General features: G+C 41.4%; 1 protein-coding gene across 1 annotated transcript in view; it reads left to right on the plus strand.

The window, feature by feature from the left end:
- Positions 1 to 15173, plus strand: part of LOC122665902 (aarF domain-containing protein kinase 1) — a 43925-nt gene that overhangs the window by 9271 nt on the left and 19481 nt on the right. Inside the window, exons 6-7 of the mRNA XM_043862031.1 lie at positions 1682 to 1759; positions 5516 to 5582. Of these exons, the coding sequence (XP_043717966.1) occupies positions 1682 to 1759; positions 5516 to 5582 (145 nt within the window). The remainder of the gene's footprint in view (positions 1 to 1681; positions 1760 to 5515; positions 5583 to 15173) is intronic.

Genomic DNA, 15173 nt, shown 5'->3' on the forward strand with positions numbered 1-15173 from the left:
AACACTCCCCCTCAAGCTGGAGCATAGATCCAAAACAAGGCTTTTATAAACTCATCTACTAGTTGATTTTCTGAGCTGACAAAAGGAGTAGATGTAATCTTCCGCATCATAGCATCTCTCACAAAGTGACAGTCAACCTTAATGCGTTTTGTCCTCATAAAAAACAAGATTACTAGGAATGTAAATCACCACCTGATTGTCACAAAGCATCTCAAGGCTTATTAATTGGAAATCCTAGTTTTTGCATCTCTGCTTCTAACTCCTCCCAGTACCCAAGTTAACACAGAGGTTCAATAACTCAGTTATAGACTTATCCTTCTCGTCTACATCTCAATCTGCATCAGTATAGCCCACATCATCAAGATGTCGATGTGGGTCTATACTCTATAGATCAAACCTTTCCCTGGAGCACCCTTAAGGTACTGAAATATGTAATATGCTGCCTCCTAATGCACTTGTTTAGGACTGTCCATAAACTGACTAACAACAACAACAACAACAAAGACAAATAGGGCCTGGTAATAATCTGGTATATGAGCTTACTAAATAATCTCCTATTCCTTTGCTTATCTTCAAAATGTTTACCTTTTTCACTTCCAAACTTTAAATGAGGATCCATCATTGTATCTGCTGGTTTGGCCATCAATCTCAGTCTCAGCAAGAAGGCAAGGATAAAGATGAGGTAGGGGAAACAATTCCATGACCAGATACAGGAGTAGAGGTCACGTTAGTGAGAATAACACGAGAAGGATGATTAGTTTTATGAAAAGAGGAGAAAATAGTAGACTAACTAGTCATATGAGATAGCTCCGTAGTCAATAACCCAAGACATGGGAGATGAAGAAACACGTAATATGGTAGTACCTATACTGGCTAAAGTAGCAATGGATGAGGAGATGGATGACTCAAGTTGTTGAAAACGTTTAAATAACTGGGTGACCAAATCATCACAAGACAAATGCAGGTTGACCACCTCCGGATGAAGAAGCAACACTAGTGTCATTAGATGAAACCATATCAGAACTCCCCTTTGTCGGGAAAGCAACCATGGCGTTTTAGAGGGTCAAAAGTCAAGGAGACACCGCCATGGCGGCAAGGCGCTCGCCATGGCTATAGTTGTCAAGGCGTCGCCTAGACGTCCAGGAGCCTTGGTCGACTTGGGCGCCTTGTTCGCCTGGTTGGCTTCGCCTTGAATTTTGTCCCTCCCCACCGCCTTGAGCCGCCTAACCGCCGTGACAACTATGAATTGTTGTGCCCACTGAGGTTTGCCATATTTAGCCCAACACTTTCCAACAGTATGATTAACCTTGCCACAATGTGAACACTGGCGTAAGGCTTGATCAGTTTGCTATGAATAATGAAATTGGATCTCCTGAAGAAAGTAAACCACAACTTATGAAGGAAAATAAAAATGGATTCAGCAAAAATATAAATAAGAACAATATCCTAACCCTATAAAGGAGACAAAAATTAACTCAAAAACCGAAACAAAGTCCCACACATTTTATTGATTGACTTTTTAGATCCCACTCCCATCAAAGGAAAGGGGGGGGGGGGAAGAAATGGTTTCCATGTCACCCCTCCCTTTCACAATTTATGCCAATTACACATGTCATGACTCGAATAATTATGGATGGTTTGGAATTCTATTCTAAACTCTTTTACTCATTGTGGAAGACAGGTACAATATCCTGGCCTAGAGAACCAGATGAAATTTGATGTCAGAACCATGGCTATCCTGTCAAACTGCGTTGCTTGGGTACGAAATAAATTTCTGTTCACCATATACTTATCTTTTTGTTAACTTTTTTTAGATAGAAAATGGTTTTTGTCAAAAAGAAATGGTCCCTGCCCCTAGTAATAGTGTTGCTTTTTTATACTGAATAAAATGTTTCCTTGTTATATAAAAGGAAAGAGAGAAGAAAACCAGATTGCTCATACTTTCAATCAGTTTCTGGATGCATAAAATGTGGTAGATGTGCATAAACTGTAGTTGAATTTATAAATAGAAGTATAGAACTGTCTAAAGAAGGTTAGTTGTGAGATAGACTTTAGCTGTTTATGATTTTAACAGTAAGGAGCATTGTTGTGCACAACACAAGAACTAAGGGTCTTCTCTTGGAAGCATGGATCTGCTCAATTCTACACGAATGCTCAGAAGAATATTTTGACTTGTACAATTTGACAGAGAGGAAGCTTAGATTCGTCCTAATGCGATTGACTGGTGACATGAGCTAGGACTTGGGAAGAGATGAAGCACAAATTGAAGAACAAGTATCTACTAGAAAATATCCAGAGGAAGCTCTCCCTTCAACAAGATTACTAGCGATAAACTAGGGATGTAGACGGCTTGAATTCAGTTCGAATATGACAATTCCGTTTCCGAATCCACTTAACAAGTTCAATAGCCTAATTCGTCCATTTATCCGAACGGATATGTAAAACCTTGATCAAATTCGAATTCGTTGACGTGACAGATATCCGATTCGAAATGTGAATCCCCATCTTCGGCAACAAGATTCCATTGAAGAGATCCCACGATTTCGACCACGGAACCCTGTAAAGCATAAATCCGAAGATGGCTCATCTGTAGGAAAGCGGAAAAAAGACATTTCTATGAAGCAGAGGGGTTTGTTGATCATCATCGCAGTATCTAATTTCCCCACTAAATCTTCAGATCATAGTTATCAAGGCGTCGCCATGGCGTCCAGGCTCCTTGGTCGCCATGGCGGTGTCTCCTTGACTTTTGACCCTCTAAAACACCATGGTCGCTTTCCCGCCTTGATAACTATGCTTCAGATCTGTAGCAGGCATTTATCAAACTTCTGATGCATGGGCTTGATATGCATTCTGAACAGAAAATATTGCAACTTCGATGCCTGCAAAGGAGTTAACACAAGAAGGAGAGGGAGGGGGATGCAGCTGCTACAAGGGGGATTCCCACCGCAAGCTCCTCCACCCAACACCAGCACCTCCTTCAGATCAGAAACTTTTCAGGCCAGTAAAGGTAAATCTTGTTGCTGTCTCTTCCTCCTGCCTTCTCCCTCTTGATCTCAGGTCTGGCTTGAGAAGACGAAGGAACGCGGACATAAAAAAGGCAAAGTGAAGAAGACCGAACAGAGAAGAAAGAACACTGATTCATTGAACACTCTAGAGACTAGAGTGCAAATAGTCAAATGCTGAAATACAAAAACGAAGGAACAAATAAAAAACCCTAGCGCTCCACTCCACTCCACGTCTCCATTATGGCTTCTTTTTACTTAATTCTATAAACGGAGAGGTGAATGAATCAGATAATATCAGATTGAATATTGGGACATCCGAATTTGTATCTGATTAATTTTCGGATGGATACGGAGAGTTTCCGGATAGTAATTTTTCGAATACGGATACGAATGCGAATCGAATTTGGATTTTCGACTATCCATTTACATACAAAAAACCTTCAGAGTTGAAGAGATTTTATAGCAGTCATCTATAAACTTCAGTTCTCTATGTGGAGAGTGTTGGAAGCCTGACTACAACTATCTCAAAGAACCAACTGATCTCATTCTCAAAGCACTACCAAAGGAAAAGAAGGACAGTCTAAAAGGAGGAGCCTGTTTGTGTAGACTCAGTTACTTTGGATGAGCCAGCAATGTGTAATTAATCTTCCAACACAAATCTGTGAAAGTCGACTCAATTACTTTGGATGAGTCAGCAATGTGTAATCAATCTTCCAACACAAGTTTGATGTAGAATGTAAACTTGATAAGGAGATAGCGATTGTGTGGGAGCCAATGATTCAAGTTGAAAATCAGGTTCTTTCAAGGTATAAGATTTTCCTTCACTGCCGTCATTAACATGGTACTAAATCTCGTTTCGTTTCGGTGTTTCGGTCTGACCGAAATTTCCGAGATACCGAAATTTCGTCGAAATCTCGGTCTAAATATGGTATTTTTCTGTGAGTGTAAAATGCCAAAAATGTCCGAGATTTCTGAAATTTTCGAAACGAGATGACCGAAATTTCCGAAATATTCGAAATATTGCATTTTTTCATTTCGGACTTGCGTTTCGTTTCGGACAGGTCGAGATACTCGAAATATTCGATATCTCGACCGAAATTTCGTGAGTTTTAGTACTATGGTCATTAATCATACGGATGGAGTGTAATATTAGAAGATGGTCCTTCAGCTCTAGAATTCTCCAACAGATCTCAGACTCTATCTCCTTTGATATCTGAAGCAAGTTATCTTCTCTGGGCATTATTGTAGTGACTCCCCAAGGAACAGGCACATTGTTATTTCCTGGGGTCTCCCCCTCTCTATCCTGCAGCCCATCACCTCTCCTTCCTGAGTATAGGGTCCTGCCTTGTTAATTTGTTTGCGACTTTATTTTCTTCTTCCCCTTTTCTGGGGCCCCTGTATCTCTTTTCTCTTTAGTAATGGATTATATTATTCACCCAAAAAAAAATAAAAGGATTTTCCTTAACTTCAATAGCTAGTTGAAGATAAATATGAAGAAACCAAAGAAGCCTGCGACGACAAAGATGAGGCAGTGCTTGAAGATTTTAAGGAAGAGAATCAACACGCAGAAAATATTGTTGTAGAAGACAACATTGTTGTTGAACTAACACATGAAGGAGATGTGCTTCAAGATAAAATCATGGCTGAGAAAAGCTTGAATACTCAAGATGTGGATTCTACTGTTGAACTTATTGAATTGTGATACACCATCACTTCTTCGACAAGAAGGTTTCAAGAGTTGCAGATTTTATTCTTATTGTTCGTGAGAAACAAGAATTTTGTTTTGGATTGAAGATGCATGTTATTCACACGGAGTTAATTATGAGGCTGAATTGATGCAGAAAATTACAAAAGTGGGTTATTTAGTAGAAATAAGTCTTGGGTTGGATTTTATACATGTTGAGCTTTTGGTCTGAGGGCGAACCTCGGCGGCTCGGCAAAATGGTAAGGTTGCTCCATATGTTTTGTTTTTAGAGTCCTAGTTTGTGTAGGAGTGTCAAATACTGGTCTGTTTGACAATTCCAAGTACTAGTTTGAATTCCATTAGTTTATGGATTTTATATATAGATGTAGTGGCAGATAGCCTCAGACACGGATTTATGAAATATACAAAGTTTAGTTTTCCTGAAACAGCTGTTGTGGATTCAGTAGCATACCTAGTTTTATCTTCTATCCTTCTCTCCTTGTTGGACTGACCTTTTGATTACAGTTTCAAATCCATCAGAGCTGTTCTGCTCAAGTTATTAAATTTCTTCAATTTTGGGTGTTGTTCCTTCTCTTGTGATCCTGAAATTTCCGGCCTTCTAATAACCAAATTCTGTTAGGAGATTAGATCATTAGAACCCCGTTATTCTTAAAGAGGAAAACTATTCTTTGCAGCTATCTCACCCTAATGCTTTTGTTTTTGAAGTCTGGAAATCTCTCTCATTATATCAATAAAAGAATAGGTGTTACTGCTTTTTTTTGTTGGTTGCTTGCTTTAAGAGCCTTCGTTTTCCTTCTTTCTACAGATTTTTCCTGAGTACCGGTTTAAGTGGATTGTGTCAGAGTTTGAGAAGACAATATCTTTGGAACTAGGTGAGCAGTAGAATAGTAGCATGTGTGTGTGTGCTTGTGTAACTTGTCTATTTCTTTTATTTGGTTGACTATTGAATCACCTTTTGTTCTCTACTTTATCCAAACTAGAAAAGTTTTGTACTCTTGCATTTCTTTTTAATTATCATGGTTGTTTTTTTTTTCTACTTTTCCTTTTGTGAAATTTAAGAGCCATTGCTAGCGGGGGGGGGGGGGGGAACACGTGCAAAGTGTACTCAATTATTTCCACTTGAGGTTAAATTCTGGTCTACCATATCCTTTGTTCTTGTGCTTCCAATAGAAAAGGAACTATTGATATGCAATTGATGTAGATCAAAACATGAAGAAGAGGCCAAAACACTGTTCACGTGAACAGTGTCACAACCCCATATTTGCCTTGTGAGAATATTACTGGAAGATCTTGTGGGGCCCAAGACCAGATTGCGTGAAGACTTATTTGAAGACTCAATTTTGACTATGCGTGGGGGGATATAGGAGTTTAATTAGTTTCTATTTTTGACATAGGCGTAATTTCTATTTTTATTAAGTTGCCTGTTTCTGTTTTTGAGTTTCTATTTTAGAAACCTTGCAAACTTAGAGTTTCTATTTTAGTTTCTTGCTTGTAATCCAAGTCTCAGTCTTATAAGGGACTTGCTATTTTTTTGTTTCTATTTTTGGGCTCAATACTTGGGCTTATATATTGTAATCTGCCCATAGAGGCACTCCACACGAATTAATGAAGTTGCTTGGATTGCTTTGTGCAAGTTTTGATTATCCTATTGTGAGGATGAAGGGCTGGGAGGCCTGGCTGAGAGAGCCGAATCTCCCTATCCCCTCTTTTCTATCTTCTTCTCCTATCCTACTCGATCTCCCCTTTTTGTATTGCTGCTGTCTGTGACTGCTACAAGTGCTGGAGATCCCCTTGAATATCTGATTTGATCCATCAATTGAAGATAAAGAGTTGCTGCTGTTGTTTCCATACAAGGAGGCCACAATCACCCGTGCGATTCCAGCTTCTGCCCAGGGTTGCTGCAGACTTCAGGCTTGAATAACTTCACCATCAGCCACTGGAATTAGTTGAGATTTGGAGGACTGAATCACCATACCAGGAGCTCCACTCGATTCTTGGTTCGGTATCTTAATTCCCACTGGTTTGGAAGATCTGCCCTAACCTTCAAATTTTGACTCCAGTTTATATCTCAGCAACCAGCCACCACAATAGGCTGAAATTTGGAACACAAGACATCCTCCTCATACCCTCCACTCGATCCAAGTTTGGATCCAACCTACTGTCTGGTTTGAGTTCTACACACAAAATCTGTACTTTCTAATTTTGTGACCTGCTGTTACATGTGTTTATGGCCATTCAATTCAGCCCAAACTTGGAGACGTTGTTGAGCTTTCCAAGGTCTGCACTCGACCTCAGTTGCAGCCCTATACTTGGCTGGGCCGTTTTGAGTCCGAGCTTGAACCCTAATTCTGATTTTGGGTCTGACTTATACCCTCCTGTTAGGGTCGATTGTTAGCTGACTACTGTGAATTATTGTGGGTGATTTTGGGGCTAGGTTAACCCTAAACTAGTCTTACATTAGAAATTGGTGTTTGATTAAAACAATTCAGTAATAGTAGTGTGCTATCTAGCCATAATTCTTTACCAGTTTCAGCTGTAACTAAAAAAAGTTTGTGATTAAGGATACAACCAAAGTGTTAATTATTGGTTTCGGGCAGTGTATAGGAACAATGGTTTTCGGAGACGTCTAGTAGACGTATTGGAGAGATGCTAGATACGCTTTGATACACATGGATAAGTTAGATTTAGGTTAATGAAGTAAGTGGAAGAGGAGAGGAGGTTGAAGGAAGAAGAGGAAGACAAGAGAAGAGGTTAGAGAAGAAGCGAGCAAGTTTTGGTTGTAATCGATTGTGATGGAGAGAGTTCTCCATTCACCTATATTGATTCAAACATAATAATAAAGAGAGAATTACAATCACCTCCCTAGGGGGGTACTAGAGAAATAAAGAAGAAAAAGAATTACATAATAAGACAAGTAGTAAAGTAACTAGCTCCTAAACTACCCCTGTTACATGACTTCTAACACTTCTAACACTCCCCCTCAAGCTGGAGAATATATATCATGCATTCCCAGCTTGCTTAGGAGAGTACTAAACTGAGGAGAACCAAGAGCCTTGGTGAAGATATCTGCCAACTGATCACCAGTCTTCACAAAAGGAGTGCAAATGCAGCCAGAGTCAATCTTCTCCCGAATGAAATGTCTATCAACTTCAATGTGTTTAGTCCGGTCATGCTGAACAGGGTTGTGAGCAATACTGATGGCAGCCTTGTTGTCACAGTACATCCTCATGGGTCCTTCAGTGTCAAACCCCAATTCTTGAACAAGTCTCTTGAGCCAGATGAGTTCACACACCCCATAGCTCTAAATTCTGCCTTGGCACTAGATCTTGCAACAACATGTTGTTTCTTACTCCTCCATGTAACTAAGTTACCTCCCACAAAGGTACAATAGCCGGAGGTAGATCTCCTGTCTGTAATGGAACCAGCCCAATCAGCATCTGTGAAGCCTTCCACTCTCAAGTGATTGTGTCTTGCATATAGCAGTCCTTTCCCTGGAGAGGACTTCAAATACCTCAAAATGCGATACACAGCATCTAAATGGCCACTCTTGGGAGCATGCATAAATTGGCTGACAACTCCTACTGCATAAGAGATATCTGGCCAAGTCATAGAGAGATAGATAAGCTTCCCCACTAGCCTTTGATACTTCCCCTCATCAACAAGAGGAGGACCACAGTCATCTCCTAGTTTGTGATTCTGCTCAATAGGAGAACTTGCTAGTTTGCAGCCTAGCATCCCTGTCTCTGTCAACAAATCAAGAATAAACCTCCTCTGACATATGTTGATTCCTTTCTTGGTCCTTGATACTTCAATTCCTAAGAAATACTTCAAGGGACCCAGATCTTTGATTTCAAATTGCTGTGCCAAATAGCTCTTCAAATTACCTATCTCAACAGTATCATTTCCTGTGACCATGATGTCATCAACATAGACAATAAAAGCTGTGATAGTACCATTACTCTGCTTGGTAAAGAGGGTGTGGTCAGCTTGGCTCTGGGAATATCCATTCTTCAAAATGGCCTATCGGAAGCGCTCAAACCATGCCTTTGGTGATTGTTTGAGACCATATAGAGCCTTCTTAAGGAGACACACTTTTCCTTCAGCTGAAGGCATCTTAAAGCCTGGAGGGGTTTGCATGTACACTTCCTCTTCCAAGTCACCATGAAGGAAGGCATTCTTCACATCCAACTGATATAAAGGCCAATCTTTATTGGCAGCCAAGGATAAAAGAACTCTTATTGAGTTGTGCTTGGCCACAGGAGCAAATGTCTCCTGGTAGTCAATCCCATAGACTTAACTGTATCCCTTAGCCACCAACCTTGCTTTGTATCTCTCAAAATTGCCATCAGATTTATACTTGATTGTGTAGACCCATCTGCATCCAACTGGGACACGTCCCTTGGGAAGATCCACAAGTTGCCAAGTACAATTCTTCTCAAGTGCCATCATTTCCTCAGACATGGCTTGTCTCCACTTTGGGTCAAACATAGCATCAATAACATTCTTGGGGATAGAAGCAGTAGAGAGGGCAGTAACAAAGGCACGACCTGTAGGAGAAAGTGCATTATAGGAGATAAACTGGGATATGGGATTAGTACAAGTTCTCTTCCCTTTCCTAACAGCAATAGGAAGGTCCAAATCAGATGGAGGAGAAAGAGTGTCACCTGATTGAGAGGAGTGGATCTCAGGATGTGGATCTGGATCTGAGGAGGACTCTTGGTAGGTCTTCTTCCTTGTATTATGCAAGCCTTCACCCTTTTGGTATGTAATGTGGTAATCCTTGAGAACCTTTTCTGTGCTTTCCTTTGGAAAGGGAAAGAAACCTCAAAATTCCTGCATCCAATCAGCTGGAAATCCGTTTATCTTCTCAAGGCTGAAGGAGGCTTAGGTATTCGCCGCATTCATGAATCCAACAAAGCCGGAATCGTCAAGCTCATCTGGAAAATCTCTTCCAAGCATGATTCCATCTGGGTCAACTGGGTCTACTCCCACCTTCTCAAGAATGATTCCATTTGGACTGCTCCTTTACACCCTGATGCGTCTTGGGTTTGGTGTAAGATCCTCCTTCTCCGGCCTCTTGCCCTTTCTGCCACCTTCACCGCCATTGCTAATGGCTCCTCTACTTCCCTTTGGCTTGACCCCTGGCATCCCTTAGGCATTCTTTACAATGTCTTTGGCCCTAGAGCTGTCTACTCTTCTGGTATCCCCAAATCTGCCCCCTGTCTCTCATCATCTCCCTTGGTTCCTGGTCCCCTCGTTCTCCCCTTCCCCCTGTCCTTTCCCAGATCTGGCCTACCCTCCCCCCCATTCACCCTCCCTCTCCTACCCTTGTGGATAAGGCAATCTGGCTTCCCTTCCCCTCTGGCAGTTTCACCACTAGATCAGCTTGGAACTTTGTCCGCAACCCTTCCGCCCCCGTTCCCTGGCACAACCTAGTCTGGTTCAAAGGCTCCATCCCCCGCCATAGCCTCACTGCCTAGAGATCGCTTCACCTTTGCCTTCCTACCCAAGCCTTTTTACTGCACCGCCACATCCCTGTCCACCCCTCTTGCACCTTTTGCTAGAACGGTTTTGAGGACGCTGCCCATCTCTTCTTTGCTTGCCCCTTTTCTTCTACTATCTGGAATAAAGGCCTCTCTTCCATCCGGTACCGAAGTAGGAGACACCTCCCTTTTGACCGAGAATGCATCTGGTTGACCAAAGCCTTTAAAGGCAGCACCATCTGTGACAGTATTGGGAAGCTTGTTTTTGGCTCTGTTGTCCATCATATTTGGATGGAGAGGAATCTTAGGAGATGGACTTCCTAGATCTTTCGACTTGATTTGGAAAGACATCTCCTTCGAAGTTTCCTCTAAGATCAGCACCATTCCTCATCGGTCCCTCATGGATACCCTAAGGAACAGGCACATTGTTGTTACCTGGGGTCTGGATAGCAGTATGTTACAGTCCCCTTTTAGTTTAAGGAGGACTTGACCCTAGTCTTTCTTTTCTCCCCCCCTCCTCTCTTTGTACATTCCCCCCCCTCCTTTTTTTTCTCCTTCCGGCCCCCTCCTGGGGTTTGGTAATATATACTTATTCACCAAAAAAAAAATGGAGCAACAGTTCTATTACCATGATAAGGATAGGAAGACCGACAATGTTTAGCAAACATACATGGTTCACATTGAAAAACATGAGAGGGGGCAATAGAAGAAAATAAGTGAGGTAATTGTTTCCTCATTACAACAAAAGATGGATGGCCAAGACGCCGATGCCATAACATAACAGAATCCACAGAACTATTATCATAATGGCCACAGATATAGGATTGAGCTGTAGGCAAAAAAGGGTCAAAAAAGTAAAGGCCTTGCTCCTCACGTCCACTACCAATAATCCTCTTCATCACCAAATCTGAAAAAGGCAATGAGAAGGAAAAAATGTGACACAACAATTGAAAGATTTAGTCAAATGACTCACAGATAAAAGGTTCAGTGTAAGGTTAGGGACATGAAGCACAGAATTAAGAGAAATAGATGATGTCACAGGGATATTGCCCTTACCAGAGATGGAGGAAAGGGAGCCATCAGCTACCCTAACATTATCCTTACCAGAACAAATGGTATAGAAATCATAATAACAAGACGTACCAGTCATGTGGTCTGTGGCACCAGAGTCAATGACCCAAGACTGTGAGGCAGAGGAAGCCGAAGTGGAGACCTGTAATGCTAAGGAGGATGAGGAACCAACCACACTAGATGTAGAGGACATGCTCAACTGTGAAACAACCCTGCGGACCACTGCATCCATAAAGGTAGAGTCATCTTATGGAGCATCAGCCTCAGTCGTCGCAGAATGAGCTCGAGTTCCCCCTCTACGGCCACCACGACCACGCGTACCGGGGGGCGACCATGAAGAGACCAACACCTATCCTTGGTGTGGCCAATTCGCCCACAATGATCACACTTGAATCTGTCTCTGCCAACTCCACTGGCACTAACTATCTCTACAGTACTGGCTTCTTCCCTGTTAGGCCCTTGGCCTCTACCACCTCCACGGGTGTCCCGAAGAGAGCTGGAATTAAGGGCAGACCTCTCATGAGAAGAAGCAGGTGCTGCTATGGTAAGCCGCCGTGTCTCCTCACTCTGTAGGTGACTGCAAACCTCACTAAGAGAAGGGAGAGGAGACCGGCCCAACAGTTGGAGTCTAACTGGCTCATAATCAGGATTCAGACCACTAAGTAAAGAAAATACCCGCTCTTTTTCAAGTGTCTGATACACCTTAGCCTCATCTTCTAGGTTGGTTAAATGAAGGTCCCTGTAGTGGTCATACTCCTCCACAAGACCAAGGAACATACTATAGTACTCAGAAATAGTCCTATCACCTTGCTTCAAGGAGTGAATTCTTTGATGGAGCTGATAGACTTTGGCAGTGTCACCAACTCTGTCATAGGCTACAGAGACACTATCCCAGATAGCTTTGGCAATCTCCTTCCTTATAAACCTTCTCCCAATCTCAGGCTTCATGGAAAAGATTAACCGTGTCATAACTGTGGAATTTTCGGTTTCCCATTTCTTAGAGGTGGGTGAACTAGCCTCAGGAACCTTGATAGTACCTGTGATATATCCAAGTTTTCGCCTACTCTTAAGAGAAAGTCTCACAGAGTGTGACCAATCCAAGTAATTGGTACCATCGAGCTTCACAAAAGAAATCTGTTGGTGAGTGTTCTCATAAACCAGCTAAGGAGCTATTGAAGGGGGCTGTGAATCAGCCGAACCAAGCTCAGAAGACTCAGTACCAGGCATCATGTAAGGGAAATGGTACTTGACCATAAACAAGATAAACAACAGCAAATGGGGAGTATAAACTCAACCCAAAAAAAAAGTTCCCAACACAAAAAAGAGGACTCCAGCCAAGAAGAGCTTCACCCTAACACTCTCTCCGGAGTAAAATAGCTCACACAAGCTTCGAGATTGCAAATACAGATGTGCATAATCATCTCTCAAACCAAACAAGGAGTCCAATGTACCCTAAATGTAAGAACAACATTATTGGGTTTACCTGAGTAGAGGAAGAACACCATAAACTGAGTTGTGCTCAACAAGGAGATACAACCATCAATGAAGGACACCAGAGGCTGAGAGAGGATCCTTTTACAATTCTAATAGGCCACTCCAATCACCAAGTTCATCCCCAAATAAGGAGAAACCAAGGTCTGCAGCCTGCAGCAGCGGAAAACAGAGCAGAAACTGGATCTCGCGAAAAGGAGCTGTGCTTAGATTGGGTTTTCAAGCAGCAAGAGGGAGCACAAGGTACTTAAAGAACATCCTTGGGCAATTCTAGAGAGCTATTCCAATGCTCAAACACATGCTGGAAGAAGGAGATACAGAGGCTGCAATGGGAAGCTGGCGGTAATCCTAGAGCAGGCCAGAAATGGCTCCAAATCTTCAAATGAGCTGCATCAAGGCTTAAACAGCAGCTGTAATGGCTAGAATAGATCACCCTGAACCTATTCCATAGTATTCTCACAGATTCTTTACATAAGAGGCTTCTCCTTGAAATCCTTTATGACCTAGGATTTCAAAGAGAAGGAAAGAATGGAAACAGGGAGCTGGATTCGACTCTCAAACCTTTCGGCTTTGATACCAAGTTAGATTTAGGTTAATGAAGTAAGTGGAAGAGGAGAGGAGGTTGAAGGAAGAAGAGGAAGACAAGAGAAGAGGTTAGAGAAGAAGAGAGCAAGTTTTGGTTGTAATCGATTGTGATGGAGAGAGTTCTCCATTCACCTATATTGATTCAAACATAATAATAAAGAGAGAATTACAATCACCTCCCTAGGGAGGTACTAGAGAAATAAAGAAGAAAAAGAATTACATAATAAGACAACTAGTAAAGTAACTAGTTCCTAAACTACCCCTGTTACATGACTTCTAACACTTCTAACAGGATATTCTTGTGACTCATGCAAAACTCATATTTTTTAGCATTGTGCATCATAAATAATGATATCCAACCAATGTCAGGTTACTACTTTGCAGAATCTATGTGCCACCATACCCTTAGGCCAATTGAAGCGGAAGAAGAGAAACAGAGAAGCTAAGCAAGTTCTCTCTCTTTCTCTCTCTCTCTCTCCTGTGTGGTCCTTCGAAAATCTTGAGCAAGTAGTGGCAAGATGTGGAAAGCCACTTTTCTTTTGCCACTTCTTTCCCCTTTTGTATTTTGTATGGGACATAATCCGATGTATCACTCTGTATGTAACCAATGTATACCACTAATTTAAATGTCAAAAAAGGCATTGATTTTATATAATAAGGAAAATAAAACGTTACAAACAACAAGGCAGGTTTATGATCAGACCTAATTACTACCTAATGTCCTATCTCCATGATTGGATTTCCTTTGAAAGCGTATTGGGTCCGACCACCTAACGTCCTATGATTGGACATGATTAATACTTATTTATGATGTAGTATGATTCAAAAATGTATTTTGTATATATCCTAAGCATTTTCATTGCATTTCTTGACCATTTCCATGCGTATCTTCTGTCTCTCCGATACGACATGCCTCTTCCCTCCCAAAACGATTCCCAAAACCAATACTTTAATCCTTGCTCCTAGGTCGTTTTGTGTAGTTGAGATCCACTTAGGTTTTAGCCAAAAAATGAGTAGGAAATTTTTTCTTTCAAAAACTGAGATTTTTGGGTTATGGTAGCTTGTGTATCAGTTTATATCGGTGCGATTCAGTTCTATACATAAATATTTTTATGTATTGGTTTGGGATTGTATCGACATGGGCATTCTAGATTCTGTTCTATACATAAATATTTTTATGTATCGGTTCTGGATCATATCGACATGGGCAATCTATGGTCCGATACATATCCAGACTTGACACTTAGGATGGAAATTTATAATAAATGAGAATTTGTTTGAGTCAAAGATTGTTTTCAAACTGAAAACTTTCTTCCAAACCCTACATGGCACCCTCTCATAAGTGAATTACCATAGTCAATCAACCACAACTTTAATTTTAGCATTCAATCATGATGGATCATCCTTCATGGGGAATGCTGGTCAAGTTCAATTAAGGTTCTAGAAGATGGAAAATTATTTTTGACTGCCAATAGGATATGCAAGGTGCCTTTTATAAGTTTGTAGTGAAAGACAGATCCGAAAAGGAAATACCAGGGAAACAAAAGAAGGGGGGGGGGGGGGGGTTGAACATATTCAAGTTAGAGAAGGTCATCAAACTGCTTCACAAGGGAGAGGAAGTGAAAAGACTAGGATAGGAAAAAGGAGTAGGTCTGAAGAAGAAGCAGAGAGAGCCTCCACCAAAGTTCAAGAACCTGGAATTCGACATGGGATTGGCCTCCATCGATTCTGATTAAATAGGATCTGAATCGGTCGGAATCAGCTGGAACCCTAGAAATTGGAATCGGGAAGATGAAGCAAAGATTTTCCCAAAATGTATGATTTTTTAAAGTT

This window comes from Telopea speciosissima, chromosome 6, assembly GCF_018873765.1.
Source record: "Telopea speciosissima isolate NSW1024214 ecotype Mountain lineage chromosome 6, Tspe_v1, whole genome shotgun sequence".
NCBI lineage: Eukaryota > Viridiplantae > Streptophyta > Magnoliopsida > Proteales > Proteaceae > Telopea > Telopea speciosissima.